The 20,384-nt window shown below is 51.3% G+C and overlaps 1 protein-coding gene and 1 pseudogene across 1 annotated transcript in view; one reads left to right on the top strand and one right to left on the bottom strand.

Moving 5' to 3' along the window:
- The window catches only part of LOC126428019 (transcriptional activator cubitus interruptus), a gene marked incomplete at its 5' end in the record, with an annotated part of 197,882 nt that overhangs the window by 54,030 nt on the left and 123,468 nt on the right, over positions 1 to 20,384 (top strand). Inside the window, 4 exons of the mRNA XM_050089899.1 lie at positions 3,715 to 3,813; positions 8,681 to 8,875; positions 12,241 to 12,347; positions 12,435 to 12,533. Of these exons, the coding sequence (XP_049945856.1) occupies positions 3,715 to 3,813; positions 8,681 to 8,875; positions 12,241 to 12,347; positions 12,435 to 12,533 (500 nt within the window). The remainder of the gene's footprint in view (positions 1 to 3,714; positions 3,814 to 8,680; positions 8,876 to 12,240; positions 12,348 to 12,434; positions 12,534 to 20,384) is intronic.
- LOC126428579 (5S ribosomal RNA) lies at positions 6,502 to 6,618 on the bottom strand (annotated as a pseudogene).

Genomic DNA, 20,384 nt, shown 5'->3' with positions numbered 1-20,384 from the left:
GTGTGCAGGTACAACATGCTGATAAACCATTCCACGAATATCAAAGAATGAGATGACCGTAACTTTCCCAGCAGAAGCAACCACTTTTCCTTTTTACCGGGTTGGTGATGAAGGAGATTTCCACACTGGGCTTCGCTGTTTGCTCTCAGGATCAAAATCATGTAGCCAAGCTCCATCAGCAGAGATTACATTTGAAAGAAACGGCAGATCTTCCTCCAACATCAACTTTAAGTGCATGCAGACCTGCACGCGAATGTCGTTTCCTCGGGAATCGACAGTCTTGCAAGCCATCGCGCACAAACACGTGTCATGTGTAATTTTTCTGTCACCAACGTGCGGGTGGCACCCAGTGAAATGTCCAGTATTTCAGAAAGTGATCATCTGTCAGAATGACAGCAGCAGTGTTGATGTTTTCTTCCGCAGGAGCAATAACTGGAGCACCGGATCCACCTACCTTCGAAATTGACTGTCTCCCCTCTTTAAACATTTTAAACCACCTTCGAGCCGTGCTGTAGGGAAGAACAGACTCATCGTATCGGCCTCGGTTGATGATTTATTGGGATGAAAGCAGAATTTCAAAGCTGCACATTGTCCCTCGCGTCTTACCTCAACTGCAGCGTAGACGATACTGAACACTAGAATGAAATTTTCACTCTACAGCGGAGAGTGTGCTGATATGAAACTTCCTCGCGGATTAAAACTATATGCCGGGCCGAGACTCGAACTCGGGACCTTTGCCTTTCGCGGGCAAATGCTCTACCGTCTGAGCTACCGAAGCACGACTCAGGCTCCGTCCTCACAGCTTTAATTCTGCCAGTACCTCGTCTCCTACCTTCCAAACTTCACAGAAGCTTCTGTTTCATTGTAGAAACATCCCCAAGGCTGTGGCTAAGCCATGTCTCTGCATTTTCCTTTCTTCCAGGAGCGCTAGTTCTCCAGGTTCGCAGGAGAGCTTCTGTGAAGTTTGGAAGGTAGGAGACGAGGTACGGGCAGAATTAAAGCTGTGAGGACGGGGCGTGAGTCGTGCTTGGGTAGCTCAGACGGTAGAGCACTTGCCCGCGAAAGAGAAAGATCCCGAGTTCGAGTCTCGGTCCGGCACATAGTTTTAATCTGCCAGGAAGTTTGATACTGAACACGTCTGACCTTGCCTGCCTCTCGCAGGCGGGAACCAGGAGTCCCAATAATGAAACTACTACGGCGTGTTTGTTGCTCATTAAGCTAACAGAATACCATAAGATTAAATTTTAGCGCGAGAAATTATGACCACCACAAAAAAATTATGATCATTCTTTACTGAATCGCCTATACACTGATGGACCGTAGACGCAACGCTGTTGTCAGCTTTTCTCCCGTACAGCGAGAGTGGAGAGGCCGCCGTCACACTTTTGTTACGTGTCTTCAGTGCAGTGGTTTCCATTGCCTTCTGCATCCTCATGTCAACGATTAGTGCCGGTTCTTCCGCCTTTAGTGGCAGTTTCCCACGCCTCGTCTTTGACGAGGCCGTTGACAGAATGAGAGCGACTTCTTGCGCTCGAAGTCTTTGGCCACCAATGCTGATTACTAATCAGCCTTTCACAGCCGGGTGCCACGAGTCCCAACAATGAAACTACTAAGCTAACAGAATGTCATAATATTAAATTTCAGCGCGAGAAATTATGACCGTAAAAAAAAAAGATCATTCTTTATTGATTAGGCCTCGTAAAATGTCGACGTATCGGACCAGCAGTCCTAGCGTGGACACTGCGAGACCAGCGCGTGCAAGTTGCGGGCGTGGTGGGCGAGCGGCTGGAGCCTGGAGAACTGGAGCCTGGAGGCCGTAAGTCTGTGCTGGGCGGGACCGGGGAGCGCCTAATGCGACCGATTAGCGTCTCCTGTGATGGACGCCGCCGCAGGGGCATCAGTCAGCCGCCGCCCCGCCGTAATGCCCGGCCGCGTCCAGTGCAGGCAGCATCCAGACCCCTCGGGTACACCACCACCACCAGCCAGCAGACCGGCCACACCGGCAACTAGCGTATTCATCTTATTCTGCGTACACAATACACGAGGGACGACACAGCCACGTAATACACTGTGTGATCAAAACTATCCGGACATCCCCAAAAACATACGTTTTTCATATTACGTGCATTGTGCTGCCACCTACTGCCAGGTACTCCACATCAGCCACCTCAGACAGCAGAATGGGGCGCTCCGTGGAACTCACTGACTTCGAACGTGAAGGTAGACGTAAACTGTCCCGATAAAGCCTAAGAACCGGCTTTAAATGACGGCTCTAGCACTATATTACAACCTCCGACGTATCGCTCACACGGTTCAAATGGCTCTGAACACTATGGGACTTAACTTCTGAGGTCATCAGCCCCCTAGAACTTAGAACTACTTAAACCTAACTAACCTAAGGACATCACACACATCAATGCCCGAGGCAGACTGTAGCGCCTAGAACCACTCGGCCCCTCCGGCCGGCTTCGTTTGCAGAGAATGGATGTACAGAGTGTCAGGGACAACTGTTTACAACCTACCACAGTGGCGTAGGTCAAGTCCAAACGAAGAAACTGGTATACGACACTCGGTGTCTTTCGGGCAGGAAAGCGACCTCAAATCGGCCTGCAAAAGTGAGTTAAGTTACAGCACATGCACGCTGCGCCACGTTTTGGAATATCGTTTTGTCTCTGGCTTAGTCGTACACTCACAGGTTGTAAAACTGACATTTGTGTATATTTTACTTTACACTCAAAATTAACAAATGGTGTGGTTTGTCTGGAATTCTTAATAAGAGGCGACTCTGACTGTAACGGGTAGTTAGTATCCAATTGGGAATGTAATTAGTTTGTCGACAACATGTTCAAAAGTCTTTTTTCGTTCATTTCCGTCTCAGGAATGATTAACTTACTGATGTTAATAAGGGATGCTGGCGTAAGACGAGGAGAGGAGATTCGACATCATCTGCAGAATAGGTACCTTTTGTAGGCGAATCTGAGGTTGCTTCCCGGTTCGATAGTGTCCCTAGGTCAAACTGTTCGTCTCAGTGTCCTCTACAACACTGAGATACATCACAAACAGTTACCATACAGAGCCCGTAGATGGGGATGCTGTTGGCACGCCTGGTGCTGAGCCCGGACTACTGTTCATTATGATGGTAGTGACATGTTTCTTGACGATGTTGGCAGGCCTGGCGCTGAGCCCCGACTACTGTTCATTATGATGGTAGTGACATGTTTCTTGACGATGTTGGCAGGCCTGCCGCTGAGTCCGGACTACTGTTCATTATGATGATAGTGACATGTTTCTTGATGATGTTGGCAGGCCTGGCGCTGAGTCCGGACTACTGTTCATTATGATGGTAGTGACATTTTTCTCGACGATGTTGGCAGGCCTGGCGCTGAGTCCGGACTACTGTTCATTATGATGGTAGTGACATGTTCCTTGACGATGTTGGCAGGCCTGGCGCTGAGTCCGGACTACTGTTCATTATGATGGTAGTGACATTTTTCTCGACGATGTTGGCAGGCCTGGCGCTGAGTCCGGACTACTGTTCATTATGATGGTAGTGACATGTTTCTTGACGATGTTGGGAGGCCTGCCGCTGAGTCCGGACTACTGTTCATTATGATGGTAGTGACATGTTCCTTGACGATGTTGGCAGGCCTGGCGCTGAGTCCGGACTACTGTTCATTATGATGGTAGTGACATGTTCCTTGACGATGTTGGCAGGCCTGGCGCTGAGCCCCGACTACCTGGCGCCGCGGTCGCTCACCGAGCTGCCAGCCGCCTCCACCGTGGCCAGCGCCGAGTTCGCCTTCTCGCTGGACGGTGAGTACAGCCACTGACCTGCCTACCTTACCCTATACTCTGGTGTGCGGAACTTAAGGACTGAAGGAAAAAGCAGTCTCGGTTGCCGTATTAAAATTTTTTATTATTCGCCAGTGACGTGTTTAACCCTTATTTAGGCATCTCCAAATTGGCTGATATTTGGTAGCAATGGGTGCACGAGGTACTGCGCATAAAATATCTCAGCAGGTAAATGTCCCTTGTCAGAGCTTTAAAAAAACACTTTGCAGTGTCCTTTTTATGGCATGTGGCCAAGTCCAATGGCAATGAGGCCTACAGTAGAGCTTTACATGGTAAACTTACCGAACGAGTGATGCGTATTCTGGTTGGACTCGTCACACTGGATATGAAGCTTTCCTGTAGGCCTCATCTCGTTTGGTTTACTGTGGACTGCGCCACACGCTGTAATAAGGACACTGCGGTGTGCTGTTTAAAGCTTTGACAAGGGGGATATGCAGGGTGCAGCAGGACTATTCCGCTCAGTTCAACTGTAAGCCTTGTATAATATGACATGAAACTTTTTAAAAATCTGTCAGTGTGGTACGATTGTGTTATTTTCATTGTGAATACCATACAATGGTTCAAATGGCTGTAAGCACTATGGGACTTAACATCTGAGGTCATCAGTCCCCTAGAACTTAGAACCACTTAATCCTAACCAACCTAAGGACATCACACACACCTATGCCCGAGGCAGGATTCCAATCTGCGACCGTAGCAGCAGCGCGGTTCCGGAATGAAGCGCCTAGAACCGCTCGGCCACAGCGGCCGGCTAAACACATAAAGAAAGGAGAAATCACAGTATATAAAAATGATGGGTCTGTTGCACGCAGTCAACGTGCTATTCTTCCCAGTGTATTACAGTGCCAAAATCACAAGTATTTACCACAACTAAACATTGTTCGTCCTTCAGCACCCACAGACACTAAGTGAAAACATGTAGAACATTGCTGGCACTTTATTCAGAGGAGCTGCCTGTAACACTTGTTACTACTTGTTTCATATCTCCCTGGGACTATGAAGCTCTTGGCATTTTCCTTTTTCATGTGCGGACCATCTGAAAAGAAACCAAGAAAACGCGTTCTCAAGAATTTCGCAGTAAAACATCAGCCCCACGTGTACTGGGCGGTACAGCCCCGTGTGCAGACGTTGCAATGATGATGCGGCAAATCAGACGTTTGTGGAAAAAGTGAGCAGTATTTGTTGATATCCACACTGTATAACCTCTGTCCTTATACAGGTAACAAGAACAGTTTAAAATTTCACTTTATTGTGCGTGGTACACGTAAATTTTTAAGGTTATATTCTTAAGCTATGGCAATAATCCGTCACAATTCGCTTACCTCTAGAGTTCGTTCTTCTGTTCTGTCAATAATGTAACAGAAAACACCCTTACAACACGCACAGAGGCAGTGGTACACACTGAAGCCAAGACGACCCTGACTCTGTGACGAGTTGGACAGTTGCAAGGTTTCTTACTTCAGGCAGATCAGGCCTGTGGGCAGAGTAGCCACGCTTTACCCTGCCCATCGCTACTAAATATCAGCCAATCCGAAGATGCCTAAATAAGGGCGAAACGCGTCGTTGGGTAGTAATAAAAATTTTAAACACTACAACCAAGACTGCTCGTTTCTTCGAATCATACGTACTGGATGCTGTAACAGGCCTTTCAGGAACTGGAAAAAGTTAAGGACGGTAGTAACTTTGAGATGGTGTTTCGCTGCCGTGTAATATTGCTCGATGAATCTTGGAGTGCATATAGAAAGAAATCATGTATTACAGTAAAGAATGTACCTGAAAGCAACGCACAATGAGATTCAAAGACAATAATTATGCCGAAGTCACGATTATCTGCCTCGGTCCGTGGACATTACAGTAAACGGGTCTCGGTTGCGACCACCACGGACAACAGCGGGCGACGAGATTGGCGGGGAGTTATCGTGGTACGGCGCTCCATTCGACCACCAGTACGGTGGACAGTAGAGAGCTGGACGGGCAGTCGGTCCACTACCCTCTCGTTCCACGGGCTGCACCACAGCCCTGTTCAACTTAATAGTAGACCAAATCACTGAAGATGTAAGAAAGAAACAGGGCTATTAAATGGGGAAGACAGTGATAAGTATTATATGTTACGTTGATGATGCTCTACTCATAGCAAATAAGGAGATTAATGTAGAAAAGTTACTTCACAAATCTTATAGAATTGCTAAGCAATATAACACAGAACTCTCATCTAAAAGACCTAAGGCTATGGTAATATCAAATGCATTGGTATGATGTGAATTACAAGTAGATAGTGTGTCCAATGAACGAGTTAAGAGTTATAATTATCTAGAGACTCTCATCATCAGCTACGTAAAGATTCGACCACAGATGTGAACAGTCAAGTCACAAAGTTAGTAAGGGTAGCGAGATGCCTGCGAAATACTATATTGACAAAGAAATTTATGCCGACTAAGGAGAAAATGGCACTCCGTCTTCGGGCTACAAGTGGCCCATCGGGACCTTCCTAGCGCCATGTCATCCTCAGTAGAGGATGCGGATAGGAGGGGCGTGTGGTCAGCACACCGCTCTCCCGGTCGTTATGATGGTTTTCTTTGACCGGAGCCGCTACCATTCAGTCGAGTAGCTCCTCAGTTGGCATCACGAGGCTGAGTGCACCCCGAAAAATGGCAACAGCGCATGGCGGCTGGATAGTCACCCATCCAAGTGCCGGCCACGCCCGACAGCGCTTAACTTCGGTGATCTGACGGGAACCGGTGTATCCACTGCGGCAAGGCCGTTGCCAAGGAGAAAATATACAGGGTGTTACAAAAAGGTACGGCCAAACTTTCAGGAATCATTCCTCACACACAAATAAAGAAAAGATGTTATGTGGACATGTGTCCGGAAACGCATAATTTCCATGTTAGAGCTCATTTTAGTTTCTTCAGTATGTACTGTTCTTCCTCGATTCACCGCCAGTTGGCCCAATTGAAGGAAGGTAATGTTGACTTCGGTGCTTGAGTTGACATGCGACTCATTGCTCTACAGTACTAGCATCAAGCACATCAGTACGTAGCATCAACAGGTTAGTGTTCATCACGAACGTGGTTTTGCAGTCAGTGCAATGTTTACAAATGCGGAGTTGGCAAATGCCCATTTGATGTACGGATTAGCACGGGGCAATAGCCGTGGCGCGGTACGTTTGTATCGAGACAGATTTCCAGAACGAAGGTGTCCCGACAGGTAGACGTTCGAAGCAATTGATCGGCGTCTTAGGGATCACGGAACATTCCAGCCTATGACTCACGACCGGGGAAGACCTAGAACGACGAGGACACCTGCAATGGACGAGGCAATTCTTCGTACAGTTGACGATAACCCTAATGTCAGCGTCAGAGAAGTTGCTGCTGTACAAGGTAACGTTGACTACGTCACTATATGGAGAGTGCTACGGGAGAACCAGTTGTTTCCGTACCATGTACAGCGTGTGCAGGCACTATCAGCAGCTGATTGGCCTCCACGGGTACACTTCTGCGAATGGTTCATCCGACAATGTGTCAATCCTCATTTCAGTGCAAATGTTCTCTTTACGGATGAGGCTTCATTCCAACGTTATCAAATTGTAAATTTTCACAATCAACATGTGTGGGCTGACGAGAATCGGCACGCAATTCTGCAATCACGTCATCGACACAGATTTTCTGTGAACGTTTGGGCTGGCATTGTTGGTGATGTCTCGATTGGGCCCCATGTTCTTTCACCTACGCTCAATGGAGCACACTATCACGATTTCATACGGGATACTCTACCTGTGCTGGTAGAACATGTGCCTTTACAAGTACGACACAACATGTGGTTCGTGCACGATGGAGCTCCTGCACATTTCAGTCGAAGTGTTCGTACGCTTCTCAACAACAGATTCGGTGACCGATGGATTGGTAGAGGCGGACCAATTCCGTGGCCTCCACGCTCTCCTGACCTCAACCCTCTTGACTTTCATTTATGGGGGCATATGAAAGCTCTTGTCTACGCAAACCCGGTACCAAATGTAGAGACTCTTCGTGCTCGTATTGTGGACGGCTGTGATACAATACGCCATTCTCCAGGGCTGCATCAGCGCATCAGGGATTCCATGCGGCGGAGGGTGGATGCACGTATCCTCGCTAACGGAGGACGTTTTGAACATTTCTTGTAGCAAAGTGTTTGAAGTCACGCTGGTACGTTGTGTTGCTGTGTGTTTCCATTCCATGATTAATGTGATTTGAAGAGAAGTAATAAAATGAGCTCTAACATGGAAAGTAAGCGTTTCCGGACACATGTCCACATAACATATTTTCTTTCGTTGTGTGTGAGGAATGTTTCCTGCAAGTTTGGCCGTACCTTTTTGTAACACCCTGTATAAAACAATGGTGCGTCCAGGTTTGACATCTGCAGCAGAAACGAAAAAGATAAAAGTTAACTAGGAGTAACCTTGTGGGACGAAAGAAGAAATGTGTCGATAACAGATCAGTGAGGAATACGAGATTAACGAATGAAGACAAGGAAAAGAAATTGGAAGGTTTGTGTGGAAAGGATGGGATTCACAAGACGAGGTGAAATGTGTAAATGTGGACGACCACAAGGGGTAAGACTAGCCAGACGGCTGCCCAAAGATGGGACAGCAGTTGGTCCAGTACTCCGCAGAATGTGGTAGACAAACAAATTGTGTGTGTGTGTGTGTGTGTGTGTGTGTGTGTGTGTGTGTGTGTTTCTGCGGGAGCAGTGTACCGTGCTGTAATGTGCCCGGAACACACTGCCACGGTCGCCCCCCCGTCTTTGGTGGCTGAAGCAGCTGGCTGGAAGGAGGTGTTTTGCGGTGCTGCAGGTTCGCGTCTGACGAGTCCGCGGCCGGGCAGCCTGCGCCAGAGCAGGAAGCGCGCGCTGTCCTCGTCGCCGTACTCGGACTCGTTCGACATCAACTCGATGATCCGCTTCTCGCCCAACTCGCTGGCCTCGATCGTCAACGGCGCCGGCAGCCGCTCCTCCAGCGCCAGCGGCAGCTACGGACACCTCTCCGCCGGTGAGTAACACTGACATCCTGACCACATCCTTAATAACTTGTTTGCCCATCTTTGGAACGAAATACAGGGCGATCAAAAAGTCAGTATAAATTTGAAAACTGTGGTATTTCGATATCTACTGTTTGATATACCGATATATCGATATTTTCCAACGGCCCTAATTGACCTACAGGAAGGTGCGTTAAGGGGAAATCCCCAGAGACTGTGCACAGGTGCGGGTGAGAGACAGATAACGTGACAGGCAACAGAGCTCGTCGAGGTGCGGGGGAGGAGGTGTACGTGTGAACCAGTCCATCCGTGGTGGCCCCGAGGGCTGAGGCAGCTGGGAGTGGGCTACAGGCCACGAGCCTCTGGCCCCGGCTGAGGATAACAGCTCCGTCACCGTGGAACGATGGGCTGATGGCTGGCTCGAGGAAGGAGCGTCCTGTGTTCCTGCAGCGGATCCTAGGAAACTGCGGCTGATTACCTCCAGTCTGGCAGCTTCGTTGCCCACCCTTGGAACATTCCGACCTCGTGCTCCATCTCTAATGGCCTCAATGTGGATGCGATGTACAGCCCCAAGGTCCAGTCCTCCCTTTCCATGTTGGACACTCGTAACTCTCTCTGGCACCAGATCGTGTCATACTCAAACTGTTTCATAAAACACTGAAAAGAATACGCGGTATAAAACTGCATTACTAATTTCTGGTGGGGCCCGGTCCCTCTGCACCTTAAGAACTGAGTCACGTTGGTATCGTAAGCCCGAATAATCAACTTTCGCAATGTGGACACATAGGAAAGAGTTAGTGAGGTTCTGGAAGATACGGACAGGGATGTGGGATGGCGCCGACTCCGACGCGATAGGTTTGTCTGTTTAGGACCCGTGGTGCGAACAGCCGAATCGAGATGGTCCCACAAATTCATGACTGGGTTTAAATACGGATAGCCTGGTGGCCAGATGAGTACAGTAAACTTATCCAGGTGCCCTTCAAACCACACACATTCCCTGACAGTTGTGTCACACGCTGCATTGTCCTGACAGTAGATACCATCGTGCTGAGGAAAATACAAAGTTCGTGTAGGGGTGGACGTGATTCCCAAATGTAAATGCATACTTATGTTGATCCATTGCGCCTTCCAGAATGACGAAATCACCCAGACATTGCCACGAAAACACTATACTGGGGGCTGGACCCTTCTGACGATTGTTGCACGGACGTACACGCCAATGGCCATCCGTCCAAACGAGCATAAAACATTATTCATCTGAAACAGCCACCTGTCACCACTCGCTGAACAGTCGTCGATGAGACACTGTCCCTAGCCCTTCAATTCATCTAGACAGTCATTCGCTAGATAGTTGCACATCTGTTCGACCATACGTACACATCTCCTCCGCCATCATTCACCCCGGTGTCCGCCCCCGGTAGCTGAGTGGTCCGCGCGACAGGGTTCGATTCCTGGCTGGGTCGGAGATTTTCTCCGCTCAGGGACTGGGTGTCGTGTTGTCCTAATCACCATCATTTCATCCCCATCGACGCGCAAGTCGCCGAAGTGGCGTCAAATCGAAAGACTTGCACCCGGCGAACGGTCCACCCGACGGGAGGCCCTAGTCACACGACATCATCGTCATTCACCCCGGTCATCTCTGACCTGTGGTGCACTGCAGTTTCCTTGGCTCTTGTTTTGGACAGCTCATTTCCCACTCACAGTATCCTTCAACCGTAGTGCCACGTGAAGACTTTCCAGACTTAACAGTTTTGAAACTTCTTCCATCCTCGGCCCGATAGCTGACGTACCCTTTTGGACGTCAGATAAGTTGCTCCGTTTCCACATTACAACAACTGCACTGCTGACCAATCCCACCCCGACATACCCCCTCCACTGCTATAGTTCAATTCTTTTATCTTGGTGGTTCGCGCATGCCCACCCAGACGCGGGAGATTGGTGCGTTGCCAGTTGTACGCGCCAAGAGAAGCAGCGCCATAAAATAGTTCGCAAACTTACGTTTAGGGGGGAGCGCGCAGTTTATGAGCTAAAGCCACCACGGCCGCATTAACCCTTTCGCTGCTACAGAGACGTGCTCCCCGCATTCCGCGATGTGCGCGATTTTGTCATCATAGCATTGCTCGCCTGTGCAGACACATGGTGTTTAGACTGCTTTGACACACTTTATCATTCGATTTCATAAAAACTATTTGGCCCAAAAATTTGAATTTTAGACGTCTTCTTGACTGATACCTTCCCGCTATAAATGACTTAATTTTGTTTCGATGTTCAACGCAGTTGCTGTGCAGCATTATAGATGTAGTAAACCATTGCACGAAATTTTAAAGAGTTTGCAGAGGTAAAAGTCCACAGCGTATACTTTCCATATGGTCGATTTTAGTTGCCACTAGAAATTTCCAAAAATTACATTCAAACGAATAAAATTCATGAAGTAAGACACTTCGATATTGTTTTAAATACAGAAAATATTAAGCACTGAAGGAGGTTTGAACTCATAACCTTTCACTTCGCAGCCATACACTTTAACCATTACGCTAACGCAGCTCGTTATTCGATGCATCACGCGGAGGTCTTGAAAATATCACGCAAAATACCGATAAACTCTGTTGCTATGACAATTAATTATTCACGTTTCGTCGAAATACAATAGGAAATAAACAATTACCGCTGCTCTTTACTGCGAAAAAGCGGTTAGTGAGAATGATACAAACACCTTTCCTTGCTATCACCTCATTTAGGAGGCTTATTGCTTGTTTGGTTTAATTAATTATTAGAATATGAAGCGATTGGTATGAAGAATGCTTCTTCCAAACTTTCTTTTATAGAAAGTGCGCTATCAAGACATTGCTGTTGTTCAATTGCTTTATTTATGACTGAACGTTTCTAAAACTGAAGACACTCGTCTGTGCTCTGTACTGCAGTCAAGCTCTGGCAACGTCGTTCTCTGTTCATTGGCTGACTGTGTTTTGTGACGTCAGATGCGCAGAACGAACCTAAACTCGGCCGCCGTCATAAATGACGCGCACTTTAGTGCTGGTTCAAATGGCTCTGAGCACCATGGGACTTAACTTCTGAGGTCGTCAGTCCCCTAGAACTTAGAACTACTTAAACCTAACTAACCTGAGGACAACACACACATCCGTGCCCGAGGCAGGATTCGAGCCTGCGACCGTAGCTGTCGCACGGTTCCAGACTGTAGCGCCTGGAACCGCTCGGCCACACCGGCCGGCTGCTAGTGCTGCCACCTGCCATGTGAGAGTTGTTATTGCTGGCTGAAGTCGAACATAGGAGGTGGTCACATTAATGTAGATAGAACAAGTAGTGGCGATAGAGTGAAAATGGACGGGTCCCACACCGGACTGCTGCTCTCTCGCAGGCGCCATGAGCCCTGCGGTGGGGCTGCACCCGTCGGCGAGCGCGCAGCTGCAGCAGCTGCAGGCGCACCTGCTGCGCTCGGGCACGCTGCTGCCGCCGCCCGTGCTGCCGCCCCCGCACCCGCACGCGCACGCCCACGCGCACGCGCACGCGCAGGCGCTCTTCGGGCTGCACGCGGCCGCGGCCGCCCAGCACCACCACCAGCAGCACCAGCACCACCAGCACCAGCAGCACCACCAGAACCACTCGGCGCCCAGCACGCCCACGCCGCCCGCCGCCGTCGCCAAAGTCGAGGTACGTACGCCCGCGCCAGCAGCTCTGCAGCGAGCACCGCTAACGCTGTGCACTGGTCGCTCCAACACGGCGAGGCACGGCGCCACTCCGGTATTAAACAGGATTTTTTTTTAAACTTCTCGCTCACTTACGGCCCTATAGTTTAGAAAGTAACAGGCATTTGTAGTGCAGTGGGCGAATCAGCAGTTGTTGTTGTTGTTGTTGTTGTTGTGGTCCTCAGTCCAGAGGCTGGTTTGATGCAGCTCTCCATGCTACTCTATCCTGTGCATGTTTCTTCATCTCCAGTACTTACTGCAACCTACATCCTTCTGAATCTGCTTCTCTTGGTCTCCCTCTCCGATTTTTACCCTACATGCTGCCCTCCAATGCTATATTTGTGATCCCCTGATGCCTCAGAACAAGTCCTACCAACCGGTTCCTTCTTCTCGTCAAGTTGTGCCACAAACTCCTCTTCTCCCCAATTTTATTCAATGCCTCCTCATTAGTTAGGTGATCTACCCATCTAATCCTCAGCGTTCTTCTGTAGCACCACATTTTGAAAGCTTCTATTCTCTTCTTGTCCAAACTATTTATTGTCCATGTTTCACTTCCATACACTCCATACAAATACTTTCAGAAACGACTTCTTGACACTTAAATCTATACTCCATGTTAACAAAATTCTCTTCTTCAGAAACGATTTCCTTGCTATTGCCAGTCTACATTTTATATCCTCTCTACTTCGACCATCATCAGTTATTTTGCTCCCCAAATAGCAAAACTCCTTTACTACTTTAAGCGTCTCATTTCCTAATCTAATCCCCTCAGCATCACCCGACTTAATTCGACTACATTCCATTATCCTAGTTTTGCTTTTGTTGACGTTCATGTTATACACTCGTTTCAAGACAGTGTCCATTCCGTTCAACTGCTCTTCCAAGCCCTTTGCTGTCTCTGACACAATTACAATGTCATCGGCGAACCTCAACGTTTTTATTTCTTCTCCATGGACTTTAATACCTACTCCGAATTTTTCAGCAGTTAACAACTTACTAATATGGCGACCCTGTCGGAGCTGCCATATGTCAATGAGAGTCCTGGTATGGTCGCCAGATTAGCCCGCTGATTCATCCACTGCAATAAAAAACTGTTATGAAATTGGTCGTAAAACGACAGTATCTTAATTCAGACCAGGCATGTAAGCTTCATTTCTTTTTTTAAATTGGTCTTCGGACTGGTTTGATGCAGCAACCACAACTTCATCTCCTATGTGAATCTCTTATTCTCAGAGTACCTAGCGTCCTCAATTATTTGTCGGTTGTACTCCAACCTCCTTTCTCCCCCCCCCCCCCCTCCTTCCCTCCTCCAGCTTTCACCCTGGTCAGCCCTCCTAGTACCACGCAAGTTGTTGGCTGATGTTTCAACACATGTCCTGTCATTCTGTCCCTTCTCCTTGTTAGCGTTCTCTATGCAGAGTACTTCCTTTTTCCAAATGTCATCAGCCCACGTAACTTTCAACATTTTTCTGTAACACCACATCTCAAACGCTTCGATTCTCTTCTTTTCGGGTTGTTGTGATTCTCCTCCATACAATGCTGCGCTCTATACGTAAATTTCTGCCTGAAATAATCGATATTTGACAGTGGTATATTTCTGTTGGACTGGAATACCCTCTTCGTCTATTCTAATCTGCTTTTTATGTCCTCGCTTCATTCTTTGTAAGTCATTGTGCTTCCTAGGTGGATGAATGCTTTCACTTCATCTACCTTGGAGTCATTGATTTTGATGTTAAATTTATCGCTAGTTTCATATCTGCTACATTACTTTCATTTTTCCTCTGTTTATTCAACATCATTATTCCACACTCATTAAACTGTTCATTCCACTCAACAAGGCTAAATGCACCCGTGGACGGATGCACATAGGGAAGGAGTACAGTACCACAGTAATGTTGACCAGATTTAGAGATCACTATCCTCTAGTAACATTATTCCTTCCCACACCGTAACACTTGAAGCACCAAAACGATCATGTCCGACCCTCACGTGATGAAATGCAGGAGCACGTAATGCATCCCAGGAACAACTGCGAACTTGAACATTTTGATGGTGCAAGTGCAACGTTGCGTGGGCCTTCTGATCTGGACATCTTTGAACACGCCATACCCAGGAGTCGACGATATTGCAGCACTGTTCCTTCATGTGCGTCTTTTCGAGGGTACATTTCTCTCTGACTTCATTTTTACGGATGACATTGCGCGACAGCATCGAATAGCACAGATGAAGGAGCTCCTGGGGCGAGAGGATATTTGCCGAATGGACTGGCCTGACTGCTCACCCAACTTAAATCTCATCGGGAATGTGTGGGATGCGTTGGGTTCAAATGGCTCTGGGCACTATGGGACTTAACATCTGAGGTCATCAGTCCCCTAGAACTTAGAACTACTTAAACCTAACTAACCTACGAACATCACACACATCCATGCCCGAGGCAGGATTCGAACCTGCGACCATAGCGGTCGCGCGGTTCCAGACTGTAGCGCCTAGAACCGCTCGGCCACAGCGGCCGGCATGATGCGTTGGGAAGACGCCCACACGCTCCATCTACCATCCAGCAGTTGTCACCCACGCAAATGAAGGAATAGAATGCCGTGTCACGTGATCTCCATACTGACCTCCTGTCCAGCATGGAAGCACGTTCCAGAGCATGCATTACCGTCCGTGGTAATCACACACCCTATTAAGAAACACTTCCCACCAATCGTAATGTCTTGGGGACCACCATAAATCGCAATGGCTTCAGCGCCATTATTGTCTTTGAATGAAAGTGTCACTTCTGTTGGTCACATTGCGTTTTTGTTTCAGTTAGCTTCTGTATTACAATGTCTCAGTTCTTTCTCTGTATGGTCCAATATTTATGGAGCTATGTTACCTGGCCACGATCCATCAAGTGGAAGGTACATTCGTCCTTACGTTTCTTGCACCAGCCTATATGCAACGATATGTATCGATTATTAATTATTTGGGCTTTCTTATTTCTCGGTGACCTCTCCACTAGCGCACACATACGCCTCCCAGTACGCGAATAGCCCGAACAGAGTCGTCGCATTGGAGCCCAGACTCACAATCGCGAGGATGACAGTTCAAATCCACGCCTGGCCATCCAGATTAAGGTTTTCTGTGATTTCCGTACATTTCTTCAGACAAATGACAGGGTGCTTCCTTCCAAAAGTCATCGCGAGTTTCGTTCCCCATCCTCGGAACATTCCCAGCTCGTGCTCCATTTCTAATGACCTCGATGTGAACGGGTTGTAGAATCCCAATCTCCATTCCTCCATTTTCGCGTCGGCATCTCTCGACCTGCCCATCCACATCCAGCTCCGCATCCATCCACAATACTCACCAGTACCTCTCTCTCTGATCTGCATCTCCCGACCTCCCAAACCGCACCTGGCTCCCCGTCCACCTACAATACTCACCAGTACGTCTCTCTGATCTGCATCTCCCGACCTCCCAAACCGGACCCTGCTTCCCATCCACCTACAATACTCTCCAGTACCTCTCTCTGATCTGCATCTCCCGAACTCCCAAACCGCACCAGGCTCCCTCTCCACCTACAATACTCACCAGTACCTCACTCTGATCTGCATCTCCCGATCTCCCAAACCGCACCTGGCTCCCTGTCCACCTACAATACTCACCAGTACCTCTCTCTGATCTGCATCTCCCGATCTCCCAAACCGCACCCGGCTCCCTGTCCACCTACAATACTCACCAGTACCTCTCTCTGATCTGCATCTCTCGACCTGCCCATCCACACCCAGCTCCCCGTCCACCCGCGACACTCACCAGTACCTCCCTCTGACCGCCATCTCTCGACCTGCCCATCCACACCCAGCTCCCCGTCAACCCGCGACACTCACCAGTACCTCCCTCTGACCTGCATATCTCGACCTGCCCATCCACACCCAGCTCCCCGTCCACCCACGACACTCACCAGTACCTCCCTCTGACCTGCATCTCTCGACCTGCCCATCCACACCGAGCTCTCCGTCCACCCGCGACACTCACCAGTACCTCCCTCTGACCTGCATCTCTCGACCTGCCCATCCACACCCAGCTCCCCGTCCACCCGCGACACTCACCAGTACCTCCCTCTGACCTGCATCTCTCGACCTGCCCATCCACACCCAGCTCCCCGTCCACCCTCGACACTCACTAGTACCTCCCTCTGACCTGCATCTCTCGACCTGCCCATCCACACCCAGCTCCCCGTCCACCCGCGACACTCACCAGTACCTCCCTCTGACCTGCATCTCTCGACCTGCCCATCCACACCCAGCTCCCCTTCCACCCGCGACACTCACCAGTACCTCCCTCTGACCTGCATCTCTCGACCTGCCCATCCACACCCAGCTCCCCGTCCACCCCCGACACTCACCAGTACCTCCCTCTGACCTGCATCTCTCGACCTGCCCATCCACACCCAGCTCCCCGTCCACCCGCGACACTCACCAGTACCTCCCTCTGACCTGCATCTCTCGACCTGCCCATCCACACCCAGCACCCCATCCACCCGCGACACTCATCAGTACCTCCCTCTGACCTGCATCTCTCGACCTGCCCATCCACACCCAGCTCCCCATCCACCCGCGACGCTCTCCAGTGCCTCCCTCTGACCTGCATCTCTCGACCTGCCCATCCACACCCAGCTCCCCGTCCACCCGCGACTCCCATCAGTACCTCCCTCTGACCTGCATCTCTCGACCTGCCCATCCACACCCAGCTCCCCATCCACCCGCGACACTCACCAGTACCTCCCTCTGACCTGCATATCTCGACCTGCCCATCCCCACCCAGCACCCCGTCCACCCGCGACACTCACCAGTACCTCCCTCTGACCTGCATCTCTCGACCTGCCCATCCACACCCAGCTCCCCATCCACCCGCGACGCTCACCAGTACCTCCCTCTGACCTGCATCTCTCGACCTGCCCATCCACACCCAGCTCCCCGTCCACCCGCGACACTCACCAGTACCTCCCTCTGACCTGCATCTCTCGACCTGCCCATCCACACCCAGCTCCCCGTCCACCCGCGACACTCACCAGTACCTCCCTCTGACCTGCATCTCTCGACCTGCCCATCCACACCCAGCTCCCCGTCCACCCGTGACACTCACCAGTACCTCCCTGTGACCTGCATCTCTCGACCTGCCCCTCCACCCCCAGCTACCCGTCCACCCGCTACACTCACCAGTACCTCCCTGTGACCTGCATCTCTCGACCTGCCCATCCACACCCAGCTCCCCGTCCACCCGCGACACTCACCAGTACCTCCCTCTGACCTGCATCTCTCGACCTGCCCATCCACACCCAGCTCCCTGTCCACCCCCAACACTCACCAGTACCTCCCTGTGACCTGCATCTCTCGACCTGCCCATCCACACCCAGCTCCCCGTCCACCCGCGATACTCACCAGTACCTCCCTGTGATCTGCATCTCTCGACCTGCCCATCCACACCCAGCTACCCGTCCACCCGCGACACTCACCAGTACCTCCCTGTGACCTGCATCTCTCGACCTGCCCATCCACACCCCGCTCCCCGTCCACCCGCGATACTCACCAGTACCTCCCTCTGACCTGCATCTCTCGACCTGCCCATCCACACCCAGCTCCACGTCCACCCGCGACACTCACCAGTACCTCCCTCTGACCTGCATCTCTCGACCTGCCCATCCACACCCAGCTCCCCGTCCACCCGCGACACTCACCAGTACCTCCCTCAGACCTGCATCTCTCGACCTGCCCATCCACACCCAGCTCCCCGTCCACCCGCAGCACTCACCAGTACCTCCCTCTGACCTGCATCTCTCGAACTGCCCATCCACACCCAGCTCCCCGTCCACCCGCGACACTCACCAGTACCTCCCTCTCATCTGCATCTCTCGACCTGCCCATCCAACCCAGCTCCCCGTCCAACTGCGACACTCACCAGTACGTCCCTCTGACCTGCATCTCTCGACCTGCCCATCCACACCCAGCTCCCTGTCCACCTGCGACACTCACCATTACCTCCCTGTGACCTGCATCTCTCGTCCTGCCCATCCACACCCAGCTCCCCTTCCACCCGCGACACTCACCAGTACCTCCTTGTGACATGCATCTCTCGACCTGTCCATCCACACCTAGCTACCCGTCCACCCCCGACACTCACCAGTACCTCCCTGTCACCTGCATCTCTCGACCTGCCCATCCACACCCAGCTCCCCGTCCACCCGCGACACTCACCAGTACCTCACTGTGACCTGCATCTCTCTACCTGCCCATCTACACCCAGCTCCCCGTCCACCCGCGACACTCACCAGTACCTCCCTGTGACCTGCATCTCTCGACCTGCCCATCGACCCCCAGCTACCCGTCCACCCGCGACACTCACCAGTACCTCCCTGTGACCTGCATCTCTCGACCTGCCCATCCACACCCAGCTCCCCGTCCACCCGCGACACTCACCAGTACCTCCCTCTGACCTGCATCTCTCGACCTGCCCATCCACACCCAGCTCCCCGTCCACCCGCGACACTCACCAGTACCTCCCTCTGACCTGCATCTCTCGACCTGCCCATCCACACCCAGCTCCCCGTCCACCCGCGACACTCACCAGTACCTCCCTCAGACCTGCATCTCTCGACCTGCCCATCCACACCCAGCTCCCCGTCCACCCGCAACACTCACCAGTACCTCCCTCTGACCTGCATCTCTCGAACTGCCCATCCACACCCAGCTCCCCATCCACCCGCAACACTCACCAGTACCTCCCTCTCATCTGCATCTCTCGACCTGCCCATCCAACCCAGCTCCCCGTCCAACTGCGACACTCACCAGTACGTCCCTCTGACCTGCATCTCTCGACCTGCCCATCCACACCCAGCTCCCTGTCCACCTGCGACACTCACCATTACCTCCCTGTGACCTGCATCTCTCGTCCTGCCCATCCACACCCAGCTCCCCTTCCACCCGCGACACTCACCAGTACCTCCTTGTGACCTGCATCTCTCGACCTGCCCATCCACACCTAGCTACCCGTCCACCCCCGACACTCACCAGTACCTCCCTGTCACCTGCATCTCTCGACCTGCCCATCCACACCCAGCTCCCCGTCCACCCGCGACACTCACCAGTACCTCACTGTGACCGGCATCTCTCTACCTGCCCATCCACACCCAGCTCCCCGTCCACCCGCGACACTCACCAGTACCTCCCTGTGACCTGCATCTCTCGACCTGCCCATCGACCCCCAGCTACCCGTCCACCCGCGACACTCACCAGTACCTCCCTGTGACCTGCATCTCTCGACCTGCCCATCCACACCCAGCTCCCCGTCCACCCGCGACACTCACCAGTACCTCCCTCTGACCTGCATCTCTCGACCTGCCCATCCACACCCAGCTCCCCGTCCACCCGCGACACTCACCAGTACCTCCCTCTGCCCTGCATCTCTCGACCTGCCCATCCACACCCAGTTCCCCGTCCACCCGCGACACTCACCAGTACCTCCCTCTGACCTGCATCTCTCGACCTGCCCATCCACACCCAGCTCCCCGTCCACCTGCGACACTCACCAGTACCTCCCTCTGACCTGCATCTCTCGACCTGCCCATCCACACCCAGCTCCCCGTCCACCCGCGAAATTCACCAGTACCTCCCTCTGACCTGCATCTCTCGACCTGCCCATCCACACCCAGCTCCCCGTTAACCGGCGACACTCACCAGTACCTCCCTCTGACCTGCATCTCTCGACCTCCCCATCCACACCCAGCTCCACATCCACCCGCGACACTCACCAGTACCTCCCTCTGACCTGCATCTCTCGA

The sequence above is a fragment of the Schistocerca serialis genome, chromosome 12, assembly GCF_023864345.2.
Source record: "Schistocerca serialis cubense isolate TAMUIC-IGC-003099 chromosome 12, iqSchSeri2.2, whole genome shotgun sequence".
Lineage (NCBI taxonomy): Eukaryota > Metazoa > Arthropoda > Insecta > Orthoptera > Acrididae > Schistocerca > Schistocerca serialis.
This window is presented reverse-complemented; position numbering and strand designations above follow the sequence as displayed.